The 19741-nt window shown below is 38.6% G+C and overlaps 2 protein-coding genes across 2 annotated transcripts; both read left to right on the plus strand.

The window, feature by feature from the left end:
- Positions 1-1331: 1331 nt before the first annotated feature.
- LOC143852525 (pectinesterase-like) lies at positions 1332-6124 on the plus strand. Its single transcript, XM_077361937.1, has 2 exons — positions 1332-2400; positions 5207-6124. The coding sequence occupies exons 1-2, from the start codon at positions 1434-1436 to the stop codon at positions 5899-5901; spliced, it is 1662 nt and encodes a 553-aa protein (XP_077218052.1). The 5' UTR covers positions 1332-1433; the 3' UTR covers positions 5902-6124.
- An 8926-nt stretch (positions 6125-15050) lies between these two features.
- LOC143852805 (pectinesterase-like) lies at positions 15051-19209 on the plus strand. Its single transcript, XM_077362408.1, has 2 exons — positions 15051-16118; positions 18297-19209. Exons 1-2 carry the CDS (start codon positions 15152-15154, stop codon positions 18989-18991), a joined length of 1662 nt encoding a protein of 553 aa, XP_077218523.1. The 5' UTR covers positions 15051-15151; the 3' UTR covers positions 18992-19209.
- The last annotated feature ends 532 nt before the right edge of the window (positions 19210-19741 follow it).

Genomic DNA, 19741 nt, shown 5'->3' on the forward strand with positions numbered 1-19741 from the left:
CTTTACATCTATTCCTTCCACACACGGTATGGAGACAGGTTTATTTCGTCCTTTAGCAGAGGAAAGGGGAGTCATTTTGGAGAGAAATAACAGGCACTCATGCCATATTTGAACGAAATTCCAAATATGGATTTTTCAGAAAAGCTTATAGATTTTTCAGGAAAAAAATCTGACCTATCAAACCTGCTTTGATGTGACTTTGAGAGAGAGAGAGAGAGAGAGAGAGAGAGAGGGGAACTAAAAAGTCATAGGAAAAATATCTCTCACTCTGCAGCGGAGGACGTATTAGAAATAATCTCATCCTTACAATCTTACCCTTGTATAAGAGAGAGAGAGGTAGGTGTAGCATAACTTTATGGTAAAGAAATGAACAGACGTGTAAATCTCACAGAATTTTGAAAATATTAAAAAAATTCTCTAATTTCTCTTCTGCTATATATATATACTAGTAAAAAACCCGTGCGATGCACGGGCTGACAAAGAACTATACGAACCACGTCATAGGTTGATCCAAACTGTCCATGTGATGGAACACAACATAAATAGGTTGTGCCCCAAAAATCATTTCCCTAGGCTGATCCTAGCCCTCCAATCTATAGATGTTTCCATAATTCCTCTTAAATCGGATGGTTAAGATCACCCTATAGATTTTTTATTAAAAAATCATAAAGGAGGGGGGTAAGATTGAAATTATATGACTTTAATGGGTGCATTTGTTAAAAGCATAAAGGAGGGGGTATGATTGAAAATATGTGAGTTGAATGGGTGCATTTGTTAAAAAAAGTCAAAAAAAGTGATGTGTAATTCTCATATAATTTTCAAAAAAATAAAAAAACTCTCTTCTTTTCCATCCAGCTTATTATAGTATATATATATATATATATATATTAAATTCTTAACGAGCCGAGCCTGGCCTAACTCAGGCTCGGCTCGGCTCGTTAAGGATTCGAGCCGAGTTTTTTCCGAGTCGAGCTAGCCCGAGCCAAAATTGACACCCTTATTATCTCCGCTCTTTAGGGTGGTCGGTTTAAGAAATTATTTGGGCGATGCCCTATTTCTATCCACCAATTACTCAGCTATGAATTCTACTCACGTCTTCCTTTATTTCTCTCTCCGAACGTGCATTTCTCATATTTCAATACAAGAGAACGACAACTCAGAAAGTTGCTTTTACTCTCAAGCGTAAACGTTACGGTTTGATCCTCAATCTTACATTCTTTTTAGTAGTTTCTTCAATAGAATCCACCCACAATCAACGCCTACGGGAAATCCAACTTGTTAGCTACCTGACACCAATCACACAAAGACTCAAAACTTGACCATATCGCAAATAGATTAGTTCTTTCTCAACCATTAGTTCTCTTCTTGTCTCACTCACAGCTATAAAATCCACCCCTACTCTCCTAAAAGCCCAAACCCACTTCCTAGAAACAATGTATACCTCAAGAAGAAGCACCCACATAGTATTTTCAGTCATTCTATTCTCTATCCTACTAGTCCTACTCTTTACCAAAACAAACAGCCCAAAAACTTCAAATTCCCTTAAACTTCGCAGACATCTACTGGCCGCTAAATCAACATGTGAAGGCACCACATACACAAACCTCTGCCTCTCCACTCTCTCTTCTCTTCCAAACCTCGCCTCCACATCCATGCCACAGATAATCTCCGCCACCGTTAACCAAACTGTCGAAGCCGTAGTTCTCTCCCAATCCAACTGTAACAGCGTCCGAAAGAACCTCCCACAGCTTGATTCCTTACAAAAAATCTCCCTCGATGATTGTCTCGAACTTTTGGACGACACCATAGAAGAGCTCCAAGTTTGTGCCTCTGAGCTTTCACACAACTGGGCCCCAAAGAATTTCCACAACATGCAAACCTATCTTAGTGCTGCTTTCACTAACCAATACACTTGTCTTGATGGGTTCAATGACACAAATGGAATGGTGAAAGTTTTAATCCAAGATAGTCTGAACCTTATTTCCCAATTGGTCAGCAATTCTTTAGCTATGCTAAATAAAATTCCACATACTACGGAAAGAGATTCTAAAGGGATTTTCTCAGAGTACGGAGAGGTAACTGGAGGTTTTCCTTCGTGGGTGTCTAAGAAGGACAGAAGACTTTTACAAACGAGTGTGAATAATATCAATGTGAATTTGACTGTTGATAAAAACGGGGGTGGAAATTACATGACAATTGGGGAAGCTGTGGAGGCTGCACCTAATGGTACGGATCATAGGTTTGTTATTTATATAAAGGAGGGGGTGTATTTGGAGAATGTGGAGGTGGTTAAAAAGAAGAGGAATTTGATGTTTATTGGGGATGGAATTGGGAAAACAGTGGTGCAAGGTGGCCGGAATGTGGTTGATGGTTGGACTACTTTCAGATCGGCTACTGTCGGTGAGTCTCCTTTTATTGTCTTTTTGTTTCAAATGCTGATAATTGATATTTCAACCTCTTTTACCATCGTTTGAACGCGTTGCTTTAAGAGCTTTTTGAGAACCGTAATATTCCTCTGAGTGCTCTGTATGGTTGCCGGGTTTTTTTTGTTCCTAGGAGTTATGTGGGAGAAAAAAATACCTTGGGAGATAGGTGGGAAAAAAAGAGTCCTAGAAGTATCTTGGTAAAATAAAAATCCCATGTTTGGTTATGTGGGAGAAAAAAATACCCTGGGAGATATGGTGGGAAAAAAAAAAACCTTTGTTTGGTTGCTTGAACTGTTGGGTAGAAAAAAATTCATCTTAAACTTATTTTTGGTTCCTGAGTTTATTTTTGTTTCTGGGGTTATCTTGGGATGGGATGAAAAGACAATCATTACAGAAGTGGGATTAAAAAATTCACCCCACAAGTAATCATTACAAGAGTGGGATTAAAATAAACCTAGTGCTAAAAGGCAACCAAACATGGGATGGGACTAAAACTTAACTTACTCTCCCACAAAACTCGCAGGAACAAAAAAAACCCGGCAACCAAACAGAGCATTAAGAGCTTAAGTAGTACACATCGCAGATTGGAGCGCAGAAATTATTTCCCTTTCATGAAAGGAAAGTGAGATGGGAATGATGGAACAGGGTATGGAAGTAGGAAATGATATTTCCTCCATTATTTTCCTTGAGAATGTGACTTCATTTTCATGAAGAATAGACAATGATGGAAAAAGTCGAGTCATTTTCAGGAAAAGACAAACAACAGGGTGTGGTAATTTATTGTGATATTTAAAACTATGGTCCCCCTTATACGTAAGAGGAAACTGAAAAATGAAGGATTACAGTCTCAAAATCGAATAAGATCAGGGCTTTAGGCTTTAGATTCTTGAGCCCACGTGTCCACTGTCTTATAAGATGGATAGTTAATGAGTGAATGAGAATTGGATAACGCGGATAAGAGCTTCCAACATTAACGAAAGTATATAAATCTATGGACATGGATGGAATGCACCGAAAAAAGTACTTTGGTTGGTAATTTCTTTAGGGTGATGATATTTTCAACCCCCCCCCCCCCCCCCCCCCCCCCCCCGCGCCAGTACTTGCACACACCCCTTATAACGTGATTTAGACATAAAGTTGCCCACTTTTCACGTCAAATCAGGTTACAAGGGGCAGGGGGGTGAAAATATCATCTCCCTTTCTTTATCTAAAAGTTAATCGTCGTGGAAATATATATGCTATTTCCTACGCATGCGCGTAGGCCATTATAATATTAATCACTAATAATAATAGGGAAATGACATCACCACTACCGTATTTTGATGATCGGACTTCTCACTTCATTAGAAGGTACAGTATGGCCTGCACCATAGGATGATCCAAAGCGTCCATTAGATGGGCCACACCATAATGTGTCTCAAAAATCATTTCCATAGGTTGATCCTAACCCTCCGATCTATAGAGAGTTAGGATCAACTGTCTAATATTCAGTCCCTTTATAGATCGGAGGGTTGGGATCAACCTATGGAGATGATTTTCGGGGCACTGCCTATTTAGGTTGTGGCCCATCTAATGGATCGTTTGGATCATCTTATGGTGCGGGCCATACGTTACTTTTTAATAAAGTGAGGAGTGCGGTCATCAAAATACGGTTGTGGTGATATCATTTCCCTAATAATATAATATAAAAGAAAATTTATTCATATAATTGTATTAGCATTCTTAAGTGTGCTATGTAGTATTTATTTTCTTCTTTGCACTAAGCAAGAATATGGATAAAAAATTTAAAACATTTAAAAAAAAAAAATACTTTTCTTGTAATGCACCAAAGTGTCCAAATTTATTTTAAAGCCTGTAACTTATATCAGTAGTTCAACTAGGAGTGAACATCCACTCTTGTTGAGACGAAAACCCCTTTCTAACACGGACATGAGCACTATATATATAGGGATTTCCTGGGCAATTTCGCAAAAAGCTATTCGCGGCTCACTGTTGTTGGATGGAACATCCACCTGAGTTGAATTAAAGGAATTAGTCTCCACCAGCGTCATTCGAAGAACGAACAAGAAAAGGGTAACTGTTTAGGTAGGAAATAAGACAAAATATGCTAAAAAGTGGTCCAACAGATTGTACATTGTTAAATTTCTTAGAAGAAGGCTAGCTAGGGTGAGGCCGTGAGGGTAAGTGTGAGTCGCAACAGCAGTGACGCAGTGAGTTAGGGACTTAGGGTCCATGGTTATAGAAGTAAGACAAGAAGGGAGTTTGTGAAGAGATGCATGACAAAATATTGAAAATAGGAATAGTTTGAAAAAAAAATAAAATGCATATGACTTACTTTTACTAAAATACCTCTGAAATAATAGTTAAAGTAATAAAAAGTGGAAGGCTATTTTTGTAAAATAGTATAATAAATTCGGCTTTCAGACTGTCCCACTTCGAGAAAAAAATCAGATCCTATGGTAAGGATCCTAAATGTGTCCATGGATCTTGATTATGTGTCCAGGTACATTTAAGTACGGATTCGGATGGTGCATCGGACCATCTGGCTCCATTGACACCCCTAAGTGCAATTGTTAGGAAAAATGTTCAATCACCCATTAATTATTTGTATCCATGATTATATCGACCAGTTCTCTACTCGCCCTGGATTGGTCCACAATGTACCATGCATGGTGGTGGCCCATCAGATTAATGATCTAGATCAGCTCATCTATATAAATTTAGAGGGTGCCAATTAAAGTTTCTCTTATTTCTCTCTTTTACATTTTGCATCCTTTCAGCTGTGGTTGGCTTCGGATTTCTTGCACGGGATATTACATTTGAGAATACAGCAGGACCCAGCAAACACCAAGCTGTAGCCCTCAGAACTGGTTCCGACTTATCTGCATTCTACCGTTGTAGCTTCTTAGGGTACCAAGATACTCTATACGTCCATTCTCTTCGACAATTTTACAGAGAGTGTGATATCTATGGGACTGTTGATTTTATCTTCGGAGATGCAGCCGTCGTATTCCAAAATTGCAACTTATATGCACGAATGCCAAATTCCAACCAGAAAAATATTTTCACTGCTCAAGGAAGGGTGGACCCAAATCAGAACACTGGGATTTCAATCCAAAACTGTAATCTCACAGCGGCCTCCGATCTCATCCCAGTGAAATCTTCCTTTCAGACATACCTTGGCCGACCATGGAAAAATCATTCTAGGACAGTTTATATAGAGTCCTTTTTGGATGATCTAATTGACCCTGCAGGGTGGTTGGAATGGTCTGGTGATTTTGCTTTGAGCACTCTTTATTATAGAGAGTATAACAACCGGGGGCCCCGTGCAAATACTAGTGCTAGGGTAACTTGGCCAGGTTATAAAGTCATCAATAACTCTGCAGAGGCAAGTCAATTTACAGTGGAGAGCTTCATACAGGGGAATGAATGGTTAACCTTAACCGCGGTTCCATTTTCTTCTGGTTTCACCTAGAAAGGAGGTGCTATTAATCTCACATCTTTCTCAATATTGGCTAGCTTCCCTTTTAATCAGTCATATTTATCTGCTTTGTTGTAGTATTTGCTTCATGATTCAATTGTAATGAGATATCTCCCATTTTACTTCATCTCTTTGCTGCATGAGGAGTGGTGGGCCGTTGATCGTATATTTCGACTCTTTTATCTTCTTGTTTTCTATTGTAAATATGGAATTTCCATCTCGGCCTGTTTTTTCCATCATTTATAATATATCCATTTAAAAAAAAAAAACATATATCATTATACATACTAAGGATTTCCTTATGGGTCCGTTTCAATGGACATAAACATATGTAAAACAATCTTTTATAGTGATATTCTGTTTCTTAGCATCCTAGAATGGGCATAAAACAAATTTTATGCCCATTTTTACGTGGAAAATGGGCGTAAATTTTGTTTTACGCCCATTTTCTGTCCAAAGAAACAGAGGAGGAAAGTCAGTAAACAAATTACAAAAAAAAAAAAAAATCGGTAAAAATGATATAGAGTTTAACCAAATAAAAGCACGACTTTGGCACCCTCGTTCGCCTCGAGTGCCAAGTTAGTTATTGATGCAAGTCTATTGGATAAGACTAATCAGCTCAATGATCGAATGGCTTAGATCGATCAGATCAATGATCAAATGACTTAGACCAATCGGATCGAAGAATGACATGCTCCTATTCATTGTACAACGGAAGTACCACCCTGGATATTTGATGGGACAGCAACATTTAAAAAATTGTGCTATTGTCCGATCAAATATCAAGGGCAGGATGATGAATACAAGCATGTCCGCTTGTTCATCATATAATTTCTCTATTAATATACTAAAAGTATTTAACCCTTTTACATGTGATTACATGTCGTAGGCTGACTTGGAATTTTTAATTATTTTAATCTTTTATTTCTATTTTTTATTTTTCAAAATGTATAGAAAAATATATTAATAAATATAATATAAGTTTTATTAAAATTTTGCAATTTCTCTAGGCTTTAACCTAAGTTTTGAGGACTTCTTCAAATATTTGGCAATATAACATTTATATTTATATTGCCAAAAATGCTCTTAGTAGCCGATTAAAAAGTGTAACAAAAGATGAGTTTGCCCCATTTCGAAACATGGTCTTGCCGATATCAGTAGTCTTAATAAAACGTAAATAAATTAATAAACAAATATAATAATATATATGTTTGTCTGTGTGTGTGTTTCTGTGTCTTTTCAAACCTTGATTACTCTTAGGCCCTGTTTGTTTTGGATTTTGGGAACGGATTGTAAGTCCAAAAACTGATTATTTGGAATTCAGCCCAATAATCAGTTTTGGACTCAACGGTTCTCAAAATCCAAAGGCCATGTTGTTTTGGATTTTGAGAATCAATTCTGAGTCTTAATTATATGAAACAAATCGATTTGGAGTCTTAATTTAAACTCAAAATTGCATTTAATTGAGTCAAATAATGAGGCTCGGTTCGTTTAAGATTATCACAACCGATTGTGAGTAGCAAACCGATTATTGGATTCAATTTCACCCTTGAGGCCAATAATCAGTTTGGCATTCATAATCGGTGTTCATAAAATTGAATAAAATAATCCGTTTGCCACTTGTCATAATCTTAAACAAACAGGCCTTGGCCTTAATATTTGACTCAATTAAAAGCAATTTTGAGTCTAAGGCCCTGTTCGTTCGTTTTAAATTGTGACAACTAATTGTGGGCCCCAAACCGATTATTGGACTCAAAATTAAGACTCAAAATTGATTCTCAAAATCCAAGACAAAGAGGGACTTAACTTGGCTAGGGTATCTAATAGAAGACCTCGGTGGAACTGGGCAGAAGGGGGTGATACTATAAGTCTATAACATGAGAATGAGAAAACATTTTCTCCATTGGCTAGATTAGAACTTTCACAGCATAAAGCCGCTTTGGCGATCTTCGAGACAATAAAATGGTAAGAGGGTAAATTATAACAATAATAGGCGTGTGTGTACTTCTCTATATCCCAGGCTTTTGCATGTGCCTGTGCACATGTCTGTCATTCCCAAAGCAGAAAAGCTCTCGATTGGATCCTCTCTTTGGTCCAGAAGCCTGTCTCTCACCCAGTTTTTTCTTTTTCTTTTTTTGAAATGGTGAATCATATTAGAATGGAGAGGGAAGCCCGAGGTGCGACAGCCCAATAAAACAGATTACAAGATAAGAAAGCAGAAACAGAAAAAACACAACAACAACAAGACATGGCTGATCAAGGGGGCAGATAATCAAACCATTGTAAAGAGTCACTATTTACACCCCTCTTGGCTAATAGATCAACCTTCACATTGGCCGCCCTCCTCACATGCTTCAAGACAACCGATGACCCTGATATAATCTCGTGGATCTCATCTATGAACGGCAAGAATCTCCAAGGAGGCGCCACTCCCCCCTTAAGCGACCAGATAACATTTAAGGAATCCCCTTCAATAATAACCTTGTCAAGACAATCACCACTTATTTTCTTGATACCGTAGAATACTGCCTTAACTTCCGCCTCCGAAGCATCACATACACCAATCAGACCAAAGAAGGCCTATTGAACAACGCCCTCGCCATTATGGCATAACCCTCCCACCCCGCCGGCCCGGGATTACCAAAAGAAGCACCATCAAAATTAAGTTTGAACATACCAGGAGGAGGCGGTTCCCATCTTTGGACAATGCTAGGCAATCTTTCACTACTAAAACATACTTCCCTCCAACCTTCCCAAAGGTCAAAAGCCGCAATAAGTTGAAATGATGGAAGCCATCTCGTCCATGAAAACACCAAGGTGATAATGTGCATGTACAGAAAATACGGAGACTTCGCCTTACCCTCAAAGATCCTAGAATTTCTTTCCTTCCAAACAACCCACAAAGTAGCAAGCAAACAAACTTCCCACAAGATATTTCCTTTTTTTCGCTAAGGCACTGTGCCCCACTGATGTAACAACATCCGAATAGACCTCGGAAAAACCCAACTGATTCCAAACCTCAAAAAGATACATCTCCAGATCAATCGGGTGAAAGAACAATGCATGAATAAATGGTCCACAGATTCCCCTTCTTTAAGGCAAAGAGAACAATGATCGACAAGCCACATGCCACGGTTTCTCAGGAAATTAATTGTCTGAATCCGTTTGCGACAAACAGCCCATCCAAAGATACTCACCCGTGGCGGACAATAATATTTCCAAACCTTGGCTGAATAGGATGGAGTAGTACTGGGCATCAGACTCATGTATAAAGATTTGACAGAAAAACTCCCGGATGGTTCCACGGTCCATATTCTTCTATCTATCCCTTCCACCTTAATGAAGCACCCCTCAAGAAGACGACACAGACTGGAATATGACTCTAGTTCCCAATCAAAGAAATTCCTTCTAAAGGAAAGGCACCACAGTAACTTCCCACTACTATGATCAAAACATTCACTCACAAAGGCTTCTTTCTTATCAGCCACCCTAAAAATATAGGGAAGTAAAAGATTTAATGGCCCCTCAGCACACCAAACATCACTCCAAAATTTGATCCTATTGCCCTCATACACCCTAAACCGAATTTTCGAATTAAGGGGGACCGACATTTTCAAAATGTCTCTCCACACGGTCACCCCTTTATTCCTATATAGGTCAAAAGACTCCCAACCCCCATCTTGGCATCCATACTTGCTACAAATGACCCTAACAGCTAGTTTTTTCTATCATCTCTTTTCTTTCTAAAAACCCATGAAAGCCATACTTTTTTCTTATTACTCCTGCATTGGGTCCTTTGCTTTTAAAAAGGGGAGCTTGTTTCCTTGGACGAGATGACACAAATAGAAGAATCTCATTTATTATATACCAATAGCATCACTTTAGAAGACAAAGTTAGCAGTATGACAGACAACTAATCATGTTTTAAGGTGTTTAGAGTGAGGAAAGGGAAGTGATATATTCGCCCCCCCCTTATCTTTCATTTCCCCTTAACAAAGGGCAATTGGAGGTCGTAACCAAGTGTTGTTGTTTACTTGTTCATGACCAATGTAACCTAGTATAGGGAAGAAATGTCATAAAGTCACTCAAGAAAATCATGGATTGTATTTTTTATAGGAGGAATGCTTGACTCACAGGTGCCCTTGCAAAAAAAGGGGTAAAGGGTGCCCCCATTGGTCAATATCCATTTAAGGTGGTAATGATCCTAATTTTATGTGCCAAATTAAATGGATATTGACCAATGGGGGTGCCCTTTAGCCCTTTTTTATTTTTGCAAGGGCGCCTTTGAATCTATCATTCCTCTTTTTATAAAAGGTAACGATATCTTAAAACAATAACAACGGATTACAAGTTCACTTCAGAGGGTAAAGATCGGAACATATAAAAAGATCTGCCAGAAGCTCATGATTTGGCAAGATAATCAGACAAATCATTGGCGCTTCTAGGAATGAGAAAAATTAAGAACAACCACCACACAAACATATATCTTTAATCTCATCCATGAGATTGGTGAGTCTCCGCAGACGGTTACTAGCTAATCCATTTGCTCCAGGAGACTGTATTAGAGGAATTGCTTAATACTTCCAATTTGACTTCCATGGTGAAAATAATAAATCCTTGGTGAAGGTCTTGAACCTTAGCTTTTGTGGAGTATGTGATACCAATTTCTAAAATCTCCTTCAATACCTGCCTTGCATGGGTTGCAAAAGGAGCAACCTTGGACCCTAAATTTGTTGACATTTTAGAAGGAGGTTTCCAACCGCTCAAACAATATGTTGATGTTTTAAAGACAAGTATTAAAATGAGGAAATGTTGATGTTTTAAGGAACATGTCAATATTCTGAAGATGAAATGACATGGTATTAGAATATAGCACAGAATATGTGAGGAAAACTTGGTTGTAGACACTACAAAAAGAATCTGGAGGGGCAAGAAGAGGAGGGTCAATAAGATTTAGCTTCTAGAATTTTCCATAAGAAGAAATATTAATTTTCGCATGTGTTCAATGATGATTGGACAATTTATCCCACTTGCAAGAGCATATGTTAGCCCAGCATTGGTTGCCAAGATGCATAAAGTCTCCAACACTCAGTGTTGCCGTGTCGGGTTCATAAAAATGGCTTTTTGGACATTTTTTTGGAGATTGAGAGAAAAAAAAAAGGGAAAGAGAGAGATAGAGGAAGTTCATTGAACTTTCCCTCATGATTTTTATTTCTATTCTTCAATCTTCCCGATCCTCATGCCTACTATACCTTTGATTTGAGTGTACGTGTGGATCCTCGTAGGTGATTAATGAACTCCTTTCATAATTGGGAGAGATTATATAATGAATGGGCGTACAAACTCACACTCATCATTCCACTCTTGATATTTGATCCAACAACAACACATTTTCTAAGATGCTGCTGTTGGATCAAATACCAAGTAACACAACAAACGGAAGCCCTAGCCGAAGTATACGATCTAAAAGTGTGCCCTAGAATAGGGAGAGTACTATCTAAAAGTGTGTCCACTAAGGGAAGAAGAACAGTCCCCCGATCTTTTAATGATATCTCTTTGCCATTTCAAAAAAAGAAAAAGAAAAGTAGTGGAGAGAGAGAGAGAGAGAGAGAGAGAGAGCTGTTTTCAATTTCCAATATGAGCTGCTCCTTTCACGTTAACATATTTATATAAATGCCAAAAAAAAAGAAAAAGGAAGAAGCAAATCAGCACATGAGAGCTAAAATGTTTCAAGAAGGTGATTTAATGATAGTGTGTCTGCGCAATGAAAATTTCCATTGGGAAATTACAACAAATTGAGAAACACGAAGTATAAATTACCTTACCATATTGTTAAGAAAATTAACAACACTGCTTATATTGTTGATCTTCGGGAAGACTTGACCTTCTCTCTGACATTTTATATTGTGGAAGATGTGTCTCTTAGCCTCCTGGTGGTTCTTGTGGAAAGAGCGGAATGCGCGGGTCTTTGAAGGGAAGGTCAGGTCCCCATATTGGATTTATATACAGGTGGTAGCAGCGGTCATCTCCTGGGCCCGTTCCCTTCCTCTTTTTCGGTTTGTTTCTGCGTATGCCCTTTGGGAAGGGTGGTCAACCATATGCATGGAATCGGTTACCAAAGTGAAATCTCGACCCTCCTGGTCCCCCCCGCCACCGGGGTCTCTGAAGCTCAATTTTGACGGTTCCTCTATCGGTAACCCAGGAGCGGCTGGAGTGGGGGGGTTATGTCGGAACCATAAAGGGGAAGTCATTTGGGCCTATTCGGGGCCTCTTGGATTTGCCGACTCGTCTGAGGCGGAGGTTCGAGCCGTTCACAGTGGGATTCTTTCCATGCCTCGCTTGGAGTGTGACAGTCTGATAGTCGAAGGCGATTCCGTAAATGTTATTCGCTGGCTTTCGGGAGACGCTTCTCCCCCTTGGAGATTTGTGCATTTCTTTGAGGAGATAGAGGATAGAGGAAAGGGCTACTCCATGGTCTTTCAGCATGTCCGGAGATCGGCCAATGTGGCAGCCGACTCTCTGGCTAAGAGTGGTGTTTCCCGGGCCGAATTGGAGTGTTTTGACTATCTCCCCCCTTGAGTCATTGTCTTGCTATTTTATTTGCTCATTGTTCCGACAGGATCATCTCGGTTCTGCTTATTCATATATATAAATATATATTCTGTTGCTTTCTTCAAAAAAAAAAAAATGTTGCTGTAATGATTAAGGCAACTCCTCTCGTTTTTATAAACTAATAGCTACCAACAAAAAGAGAAACCAACAAGAAAAGGAAACCAACTAGGAAACGTAAATCTTAAAACTATTTAAATCTCGTTGTCCTACATCATCAAGGGTGATACTTCATGAAAGATCCCACATCGGAAAGAGAGGAAAAGTTACTGAGCTATATATGTGGATTTCTCCTCTCCCTATGTAGACGCGTTTTCAGCATCTCCAAGGAACGGGCCTAGCAGAGTGGGTCGGGCATGGTTAGTGCTGCTGGAAATCAAAACAGGGGAGGGTAGATGACCTAGAACCGGACAATATCTACACAGTGGGGCCGGGGTATGACACTTCGCCCGTAACACAAGTATGAGTTTGTGCACCCATTCATCATATAATTTCTCCACAATCAGATCACATCTCAGCAAACAACTAAGATGTCATCTTTGACAATAGAGAGGGACAGCAAGCTGTTACGTTGAGGGAGGGAGGGAGGCCTGAGTATCAATTTTGTTTCCTTAGAAAATGAAATCATAGGGAGGAGTTGGAAGCCATTAGCTTTGGCAACCATGAAATTTTTTTCACCGAACATTAGTTTACTAAGGGGTGAAGAGCGTAGGGAGAGTGGGAGAGGGAGAGAATTGAGAGGGCAAGATGAGGAGATGGTTCGAACTGGCCAAAAAAATTAACTCTATTTTGAGTAGAGTTTTTATTTCCCCGTTTTCATTGTATCCAAATGCCCTTCAATTCAAATTCACTACCTCTAAAATAGTTTTCCATAGAAAATATGCTACGCAGATAGTGGAAAATATGTAGTCCATAGAAGATCAAAATCATTCTATCCAAATGCCCTTCACTTCAAATTCAGCACCTCTAAAAGAAGTTTTCCTTAGAAAACATGCTACCCAAATAAAGTAAAATATGTATTCCATCGAAAACCTATTCAATAAGATCAAAATCATTGTATCCAAATGCCCCTAGAAGTTTAAAAAGTGAACTTTTTAAACCAAAATAGCCAGGTTTTATGCTGATTCGTTGACATCATGCACTTTCCAAGGCTATTGTTTTATGCTATTTGGAGGACACCTATATTTTCCTAGAAATTTAATTTGATGTTGTTTGGTTAAAATTTTCATATAAATTATCACTTAATAAAATGGGTTGGACGCTTCAAAAAAAAATCTTCCATTATATTCATGTCAATTTACAGAACCAAAATCAACTATAACCAATCTAATACAGCTAAACCTCCAATCTGTATTAGCAAGATGCATACAGGTCGAACATTGTAGAGTTCTAAGCATGAGGGATTTCAAACTCCACACATCCGTGACACTTTGGTGATCAAGGATTAACATCAAGGACTTGGAGCAACCAAGAACATCAAGAACGAGAAGCATAACTACATAGATGGAGGCCTGTCCAGGTAGAATTTCTTTGATTACAAACGGGTCGCTCCATTTGGGACTGAACTTTCCTCGAGGGTCAAAGATTGGAGCCCAATTTTCTCTTAATATCAGGTTGCCAAGTGTTACTTTCGTTGAAAGCTATGGCAATTCTCCTCTTACATATGCCTGGACGAGATGCAAAGCCTCCAGTCTCTTGCCTAACAGGTTATGTTCTTAGTATTCAGCCATATTATTTGTGCAGTCGAATTGTAGTGGGGCCCATCAAATGAACGGCTTCGACCATGCAATTATTAAAACATGTTGTGCTGATATCATTTCCCCCCCCCCCTCCCTTTTTTTTTTTTTCTCTTTATCCAATTAAATGCACTTTGGTGATTTACAACAATGGGGCACCCTTTATGGAATAATTGGGAGGGATGCTAAGCCTTCTAAGATATTAGAAGAAGACTAGACTTTATGTGATGTGTGCGCGTCAAGTCCAATACTTTTCTGAAAGTAGTGGGGCCCACCTATCTATTTAAGTGGTGGCCCATCAAACGAAGGGTTTGGATCATCTTAAGAAGTGGGCCAACTATGGGAAAAATATTCGACTTACGCCCGCAGAAATCACGTAAGAAAACAGCTGCTCTAGAAAAGCCATGCGATTAGTTTAGCAAATACAATACGTGTCCAACACTTCATATAAAACCTCAGTAGAGGACCTCCATTCATTAGACACCGTGCTTGAACGGCAATATTCACCGGAAATCACTCCAATCATTTTCCAAATACCTAAAATTTCTATCCTCCAAGTACTCAACTATTAATTCTACTCACCTTTTCGTTTATTTCTCTCTCCGAGCAATACTTCAATACAAGAGAACAACAACTCAGAAAGTAGCTTTTACTCTCAAGCGTAATAGTTACGGTTTGATCCTCAATCTTACATTCTTTTTAGTATTTTCTTCATTAGAATCCACCCACAATCAAGCCTACGGGAAACCCAACTTGTTAGCTACTTGACACCAATCACACAAAGACTCAAAACTCGTCCATATCCCAAATAGATTAGTTCTTTCTCAACCATTGTCTCACTCACAGCTATAAAATCCACCCCTACTCTCCTAAAAGCCCAAACCCACTTCCTAGAAACAATGTATACCTCAAGAAGAAGAACCCACATAGTATTTTCAGTCATTCTATTCTCTATCCTACTAGTCCTATTCTTTACCAAAACAAACAGCCCAAAAACCTCAAATTACCTTAAAATTCGCAGACATCTACTGGCCGCTAAATCAACATGCGAAGGCACCATATACACAAACCTCTGCCTCTCCACTCTCTCCTCTCTTCCCAACCTCGCCTCCAAATCCATGCCACAGATAATCTCCGCCACCGTTCACCAAACCGCCGAAGCCGTAGTTCACTCCCAATCCAACTTTAACGGCATCCGAAAGAACCTCCCACAATTTGATTCCTTAGAAAAAATTGCCCTCGATGATTGTCTCGAACTTTTGGACGACACCATATATGAGCTCGATCTTTCTGCCTCTGAGCTTTCACCCAACTGGGCCCCAAAGAATTTCCACAACATAAAAACCTATCTCAGTGCTGTTATCACTAACCAATACACTTGTCTTGATGGGTTCAATGACACAAATGGAATGGTGAAAGTTTTAATCCAAGATAGTCTGAACCTTATTTCCCAATTGGTCAGCAATTCTTTAGCTATGCTAAATAAAATTCCACATACTACGGAAAGAGATTCTAAAGGGATTTTCTCAGAGTATGGAGAGGTAACTGGAGGTTTTCCTTCGTGGGTGTCTAAGAAGGACAGAAGACTTTTACAGACGAGTGTGAATAATATCAAGGTGGATTTGAGTGTTGATAAAAACGGGAGTGGAAATTACATGACAATTGGGGAAGCCGTGGGGGCTGCACCTTATGGTACGAATCAAAGGTTCGTTATTTATATAAAGGAGGGTGTGTATTTGGAGAATGTGGAGGTGGTTAGAGAGAAGAGGAATTTGATGTTTATTGGGGATGGGATTGGGAAAACGGTGGTGCAAGGTGGCCGGAATGTGGTTGATGGTTGGACTAATTTCAGAACGGCTACTGTCGGTGAGTCTCCTTTTATTGTCTTTTTTGTTTTAAATGCTTAGAACTCATATTTCCACCTCCTTTCCCATTCTTTCAACGCGTTTTTGTTCGTCTTTTCCTCAAATAAGAAGAGTCAATTAATAGTAGCTGAAAATTTAGTCATTTTCGTGAAAAGAAAGTGACATGGGAATGATGGAATAGGGTGTGGAAGTATATGGGAAATGATATTTCCATCCATTTTTTTCCCCTTGAGAATGAATTCATTTTCATAAAGAATAGACAGATGATGGTAAAATTTCAGTCATTTTCAGGGAAAGACAAATAACAAGGGTGGTAATTTATTGTGATATTTAAAACTATGGTCCCACTTATAGGGTGGAAAGGAAACTGAAAAAAGAAAGATTGCGGGCTCAAAATTCAGAGAAAACAGGGCCTTAGGCTTGTAGATTCCCGGGCCCAGGTATTCAGTGTTATACGATGGAGAGGCCATGAATGACAATCGATGATAACACGGGTAATCACTTAGAACATTAATGAAAGTATATAAATCAAAGGACACGGATGGAAAGCACCAAAACATGTACTGTGATATGTAATTTCTTATTAAGAAATTGTCGTGGAACAATATAAGCTATCTTCTCCAGCGGATGCATGCCGTTCTAGCAAAATGGATTTGTTATTTTGTTGGGGAATTGAGGAAAGGCATTTCGCGGCTGACTTTTGCATGATAAACAGCCACCTCTGATGAATTAAATGAATAGATAAAAATATGAGCCGCGAAATGCCTTTCTGCAAAATTCCATCGAAAATCCCTTCTAAAATATATTATGTAGTAGTTACTTTGCATGCACTAAGGCTGTTTTTTGGATTTCTAGAAAACATTTCTGACGGAAAATTTTTTATTAGTAAATTTTTTTTTCATTCTACAATTGAGAGGGTAATGTTATGATTATGATTAATTTAGAGAGATATTATCATAAATCGAAGGTCCTGAGTAAAATTGGATAGGGTTGGTTCAAGACTTCAAGCCATCTCTTTTTTCTTTGCATGCAAGAAAGTAAGAAAATTTAGAATTATTTTTAGTTTCCAAACTTTCAAGTCAAATTATTGCAATCCAAACTGCGCCCTATGGAAGAATATGAATAATTTTCCTTAGAGATGTATTTCTTTATGAAATACAATCCAAACTACTCTTGGCTATGGTCCCATATCTGAAGACTTCTTATATGATAAGTCATACGGCATCAAGTCTACTGTAAGTGAGAGTTTTCGGTTCAATATTTTACATAATTTTGCCTTACCATCTGCACAACAAAGTTTGATTAGAAGGCATTTTCATGGGGTACGACTCAGAAAGGAAGTGGGTGGCGTTGTGTGAACCTAGAAATTGATCATGTGCATGTTTAAAGAAACGTGGTGTTTAACGCAGCCTCATCATGGTTGTCGTCTGATTGATTTAATCTTCTACTATAAGAAGTTGTAAAGTCTAAAAAGAACTAGGCGCAACCAGTAGAGTGTCATCGCCAACTCACGTACGGCATCGGAAGGGCTGGGCTGGCGTGAACATGAGTCCGCTAGTTTGATAGAAGGCACTTCAATGTGTCTTCGCTTGGTACGACTCAGACAAGAAGGGGCTGGGGTGTTAGAGTCACCGCTGACTTGATTTCATTTCTTTTGCTTTGATTTCTTCTTCAACATATGATAACTCCATTTTGAATTTCTGTATTTTATGGGAAGATACGAGTGTTGATGTGAACAAAAAGAGTAAAATTTGAAAGACAAAAAAGGCGACAATCTTTAAAAACCGTCAGTATATTACATTTTTAACATACCTTTGTTCAAGTAAATCTACCAGTAAAATATAAACAACCGGGAATTTTACTTGGGCAGCAGCTAAAACCTAACATTTACTAGCGGTTTTATGTGGCCACCATTACATTAACATAGCGTTTTCATTGTTCAGATAAATCCACCAGTGTTTATTAGATGAGTCATTATTAGTTTTGTTCATGGCGGTTGGTCCCACCATGTTTGGATGTTCTTAGACCATTCATCAATGGTTATTAAGAAAAGATTAGTGTAATTGTCACAAACAAAAATGTTCGATCGCCCATTAGATTAACGGTTTTGATCACCTCTTCTGTACAAATTTAGAGGGTGCCCACTGAAGTTTCTCTTATAGAATTTGCATCCTTTCAGCTGTGACAGGTGAAGGATTTCTTGCTCGCGATATTACCTTTGAGAATACAGCAGGACCTAGCAAACACCAAGCTGTAGCCCTACAAAGTGGTTCGGACTTTTCTGCATTCTACCGTTGTAGCTTCGAGGGCTACCAAGATACTCTCTACGTCCATTCTCTTCGACAGTTTTACAGAGAGTGTGATATCTATGGGACTGTTGATTTTATTTTTGGAGATGCAGTTGTAGTATTCCAAAATTGCAACTTATACGCACGAATGCCAAATTCCAACCAGAAAAATATTTTCACTGCTCAAGGAAGGGTAGACCCAAATCAAAACACTGGGATTTCAATCCAAAACTGTAATGTGACAGCAGCCTCGGATCTCATCCCAGTGAAATCTTCCTTTCAGACATACCTTGGCCGACCATGGAAAACTTACTCTAGGACTGTTTTCATGGAGTCCTTTTTGGATGATTTGATTGACCCTGCAGGGTGGTTGGAATGGTCTGGTGATTTTGCTTTGAGCACTCTTTATTATAGAGAGTATAACAACAGGGGGCCTGGTGCAAATACTAGTGCTAGGGTAACATGGCCAGGTTATAAAGTCATCAATAACTCTGCAGAGGCAAGTCAGTTTACGGTGGAGAGCTTCATACAGGGGAATGAATGGTTAACCTCAACCGCAGTTCCTTTTTATTCTGGTTTCACCTAGAAAGGAGATGCTAATTAATCTCTCATCATTCTCAATAATGGCTAGCTTGCCTTTTGATCGTCATATTTATCTGCTTTGTTGCTATAATTGTTGCATGATTCAATTGTAATGACATATCTCTCATTTTACTTCATCTATTTTGTAACAATATCATGGTATACATTAGGGATTTCCTTATGGGTCCAATTCAATCGACATAAAACATATGTAAAACAATCATTTACTGCCCATCAGATTTTGTGCGTGAAATGGGTGTAAAACAAATTTTATACGCATGTTTATGTCGAAAATTTTACGCGCATGTTTATGGTATAGTTCCATTTTATTCTGGTTTCACCTAGAAAGGAGGTGGAAATCTCTCATCTTACTAAATAATGGCTATCCTTCCTTTGTAGATGAAGGGCTTGTTATTCTTATCCTTCTTAATAGTTAATAACGGCTAGCCTGCATTCTGATTGTCATATTTATCTACTTTGTTTTAATAGTTGCTGCTTGATTCAATTGTAATGAGATATCTGTCATTTTACTTCATCTTTTTTGTAAGTTGTAGCTATACCATATTACTATGGATTTGAGTATGAGTCCGTTTCAATGGACATATAACATATGTGAAACAATCTTTTACAGATATTGTCCATGATCCAAACATTGTAAAACTGAGTTTTGCATCATAAAACCAACTAAAAAAATGGGCATAAGTAAAATTTGTTTTACGCCCATTTTCTGTCCAAAGAAACAGAGGAGGAAAGT

This window comes from Tasmannia lanceolata, unplaced genomic scaffold (genome assembly GCF_043159265.1).
Source record: "Tasmannia lanceolata isolate RefF3 unplaced genomic scaffold, GAP_Taslan_0.1 ptg000019l, whole genome shotgun sequence".
NCBI classification, from domain to species: domain Eukaryota; kingdom Viridiplantae; phylum Streptophyta; class Magnoliopsida; order Canellales; family Winteraceae; genus Tasmannia; species Tasmannia lanceolata.

What these genes read in the sequence shown, in the direction of transcription:
- LOC143852525 (XM_077361937.1), top strand. Translation starts at nt 1,434, where the DNA reads ATGTATACCTCAAGAAGAAGCACCCACATAGTATTTTCAGTCATTCTA. An exon ending in TTTCAGATCGGCTACTGTCG is followed by an intron (nt 2,401 to 5,206) that starts GTGAGTCTCCTT and finishes GCATCCTTTCAG; the next exon opens with CTGTGGTTGGCTTCGGATTT.
- LOC143852805 (XM_077362408.1), top strand. Translation starts at nt 15,152, where the DNA reads ATGTATACCTCAAGAAGAAGAACCCACATAGTATTTTCAGTCATTCTA. An exon ending in TTTCAGAACGGCTACTGTCG is followed by an intron (nt 16,119 to 18,296) that starts GTGAGTCTCCTT and finishes GCATCCTTTCAG; the next exon opens with CTGTGACAGGTGAAGGATTT.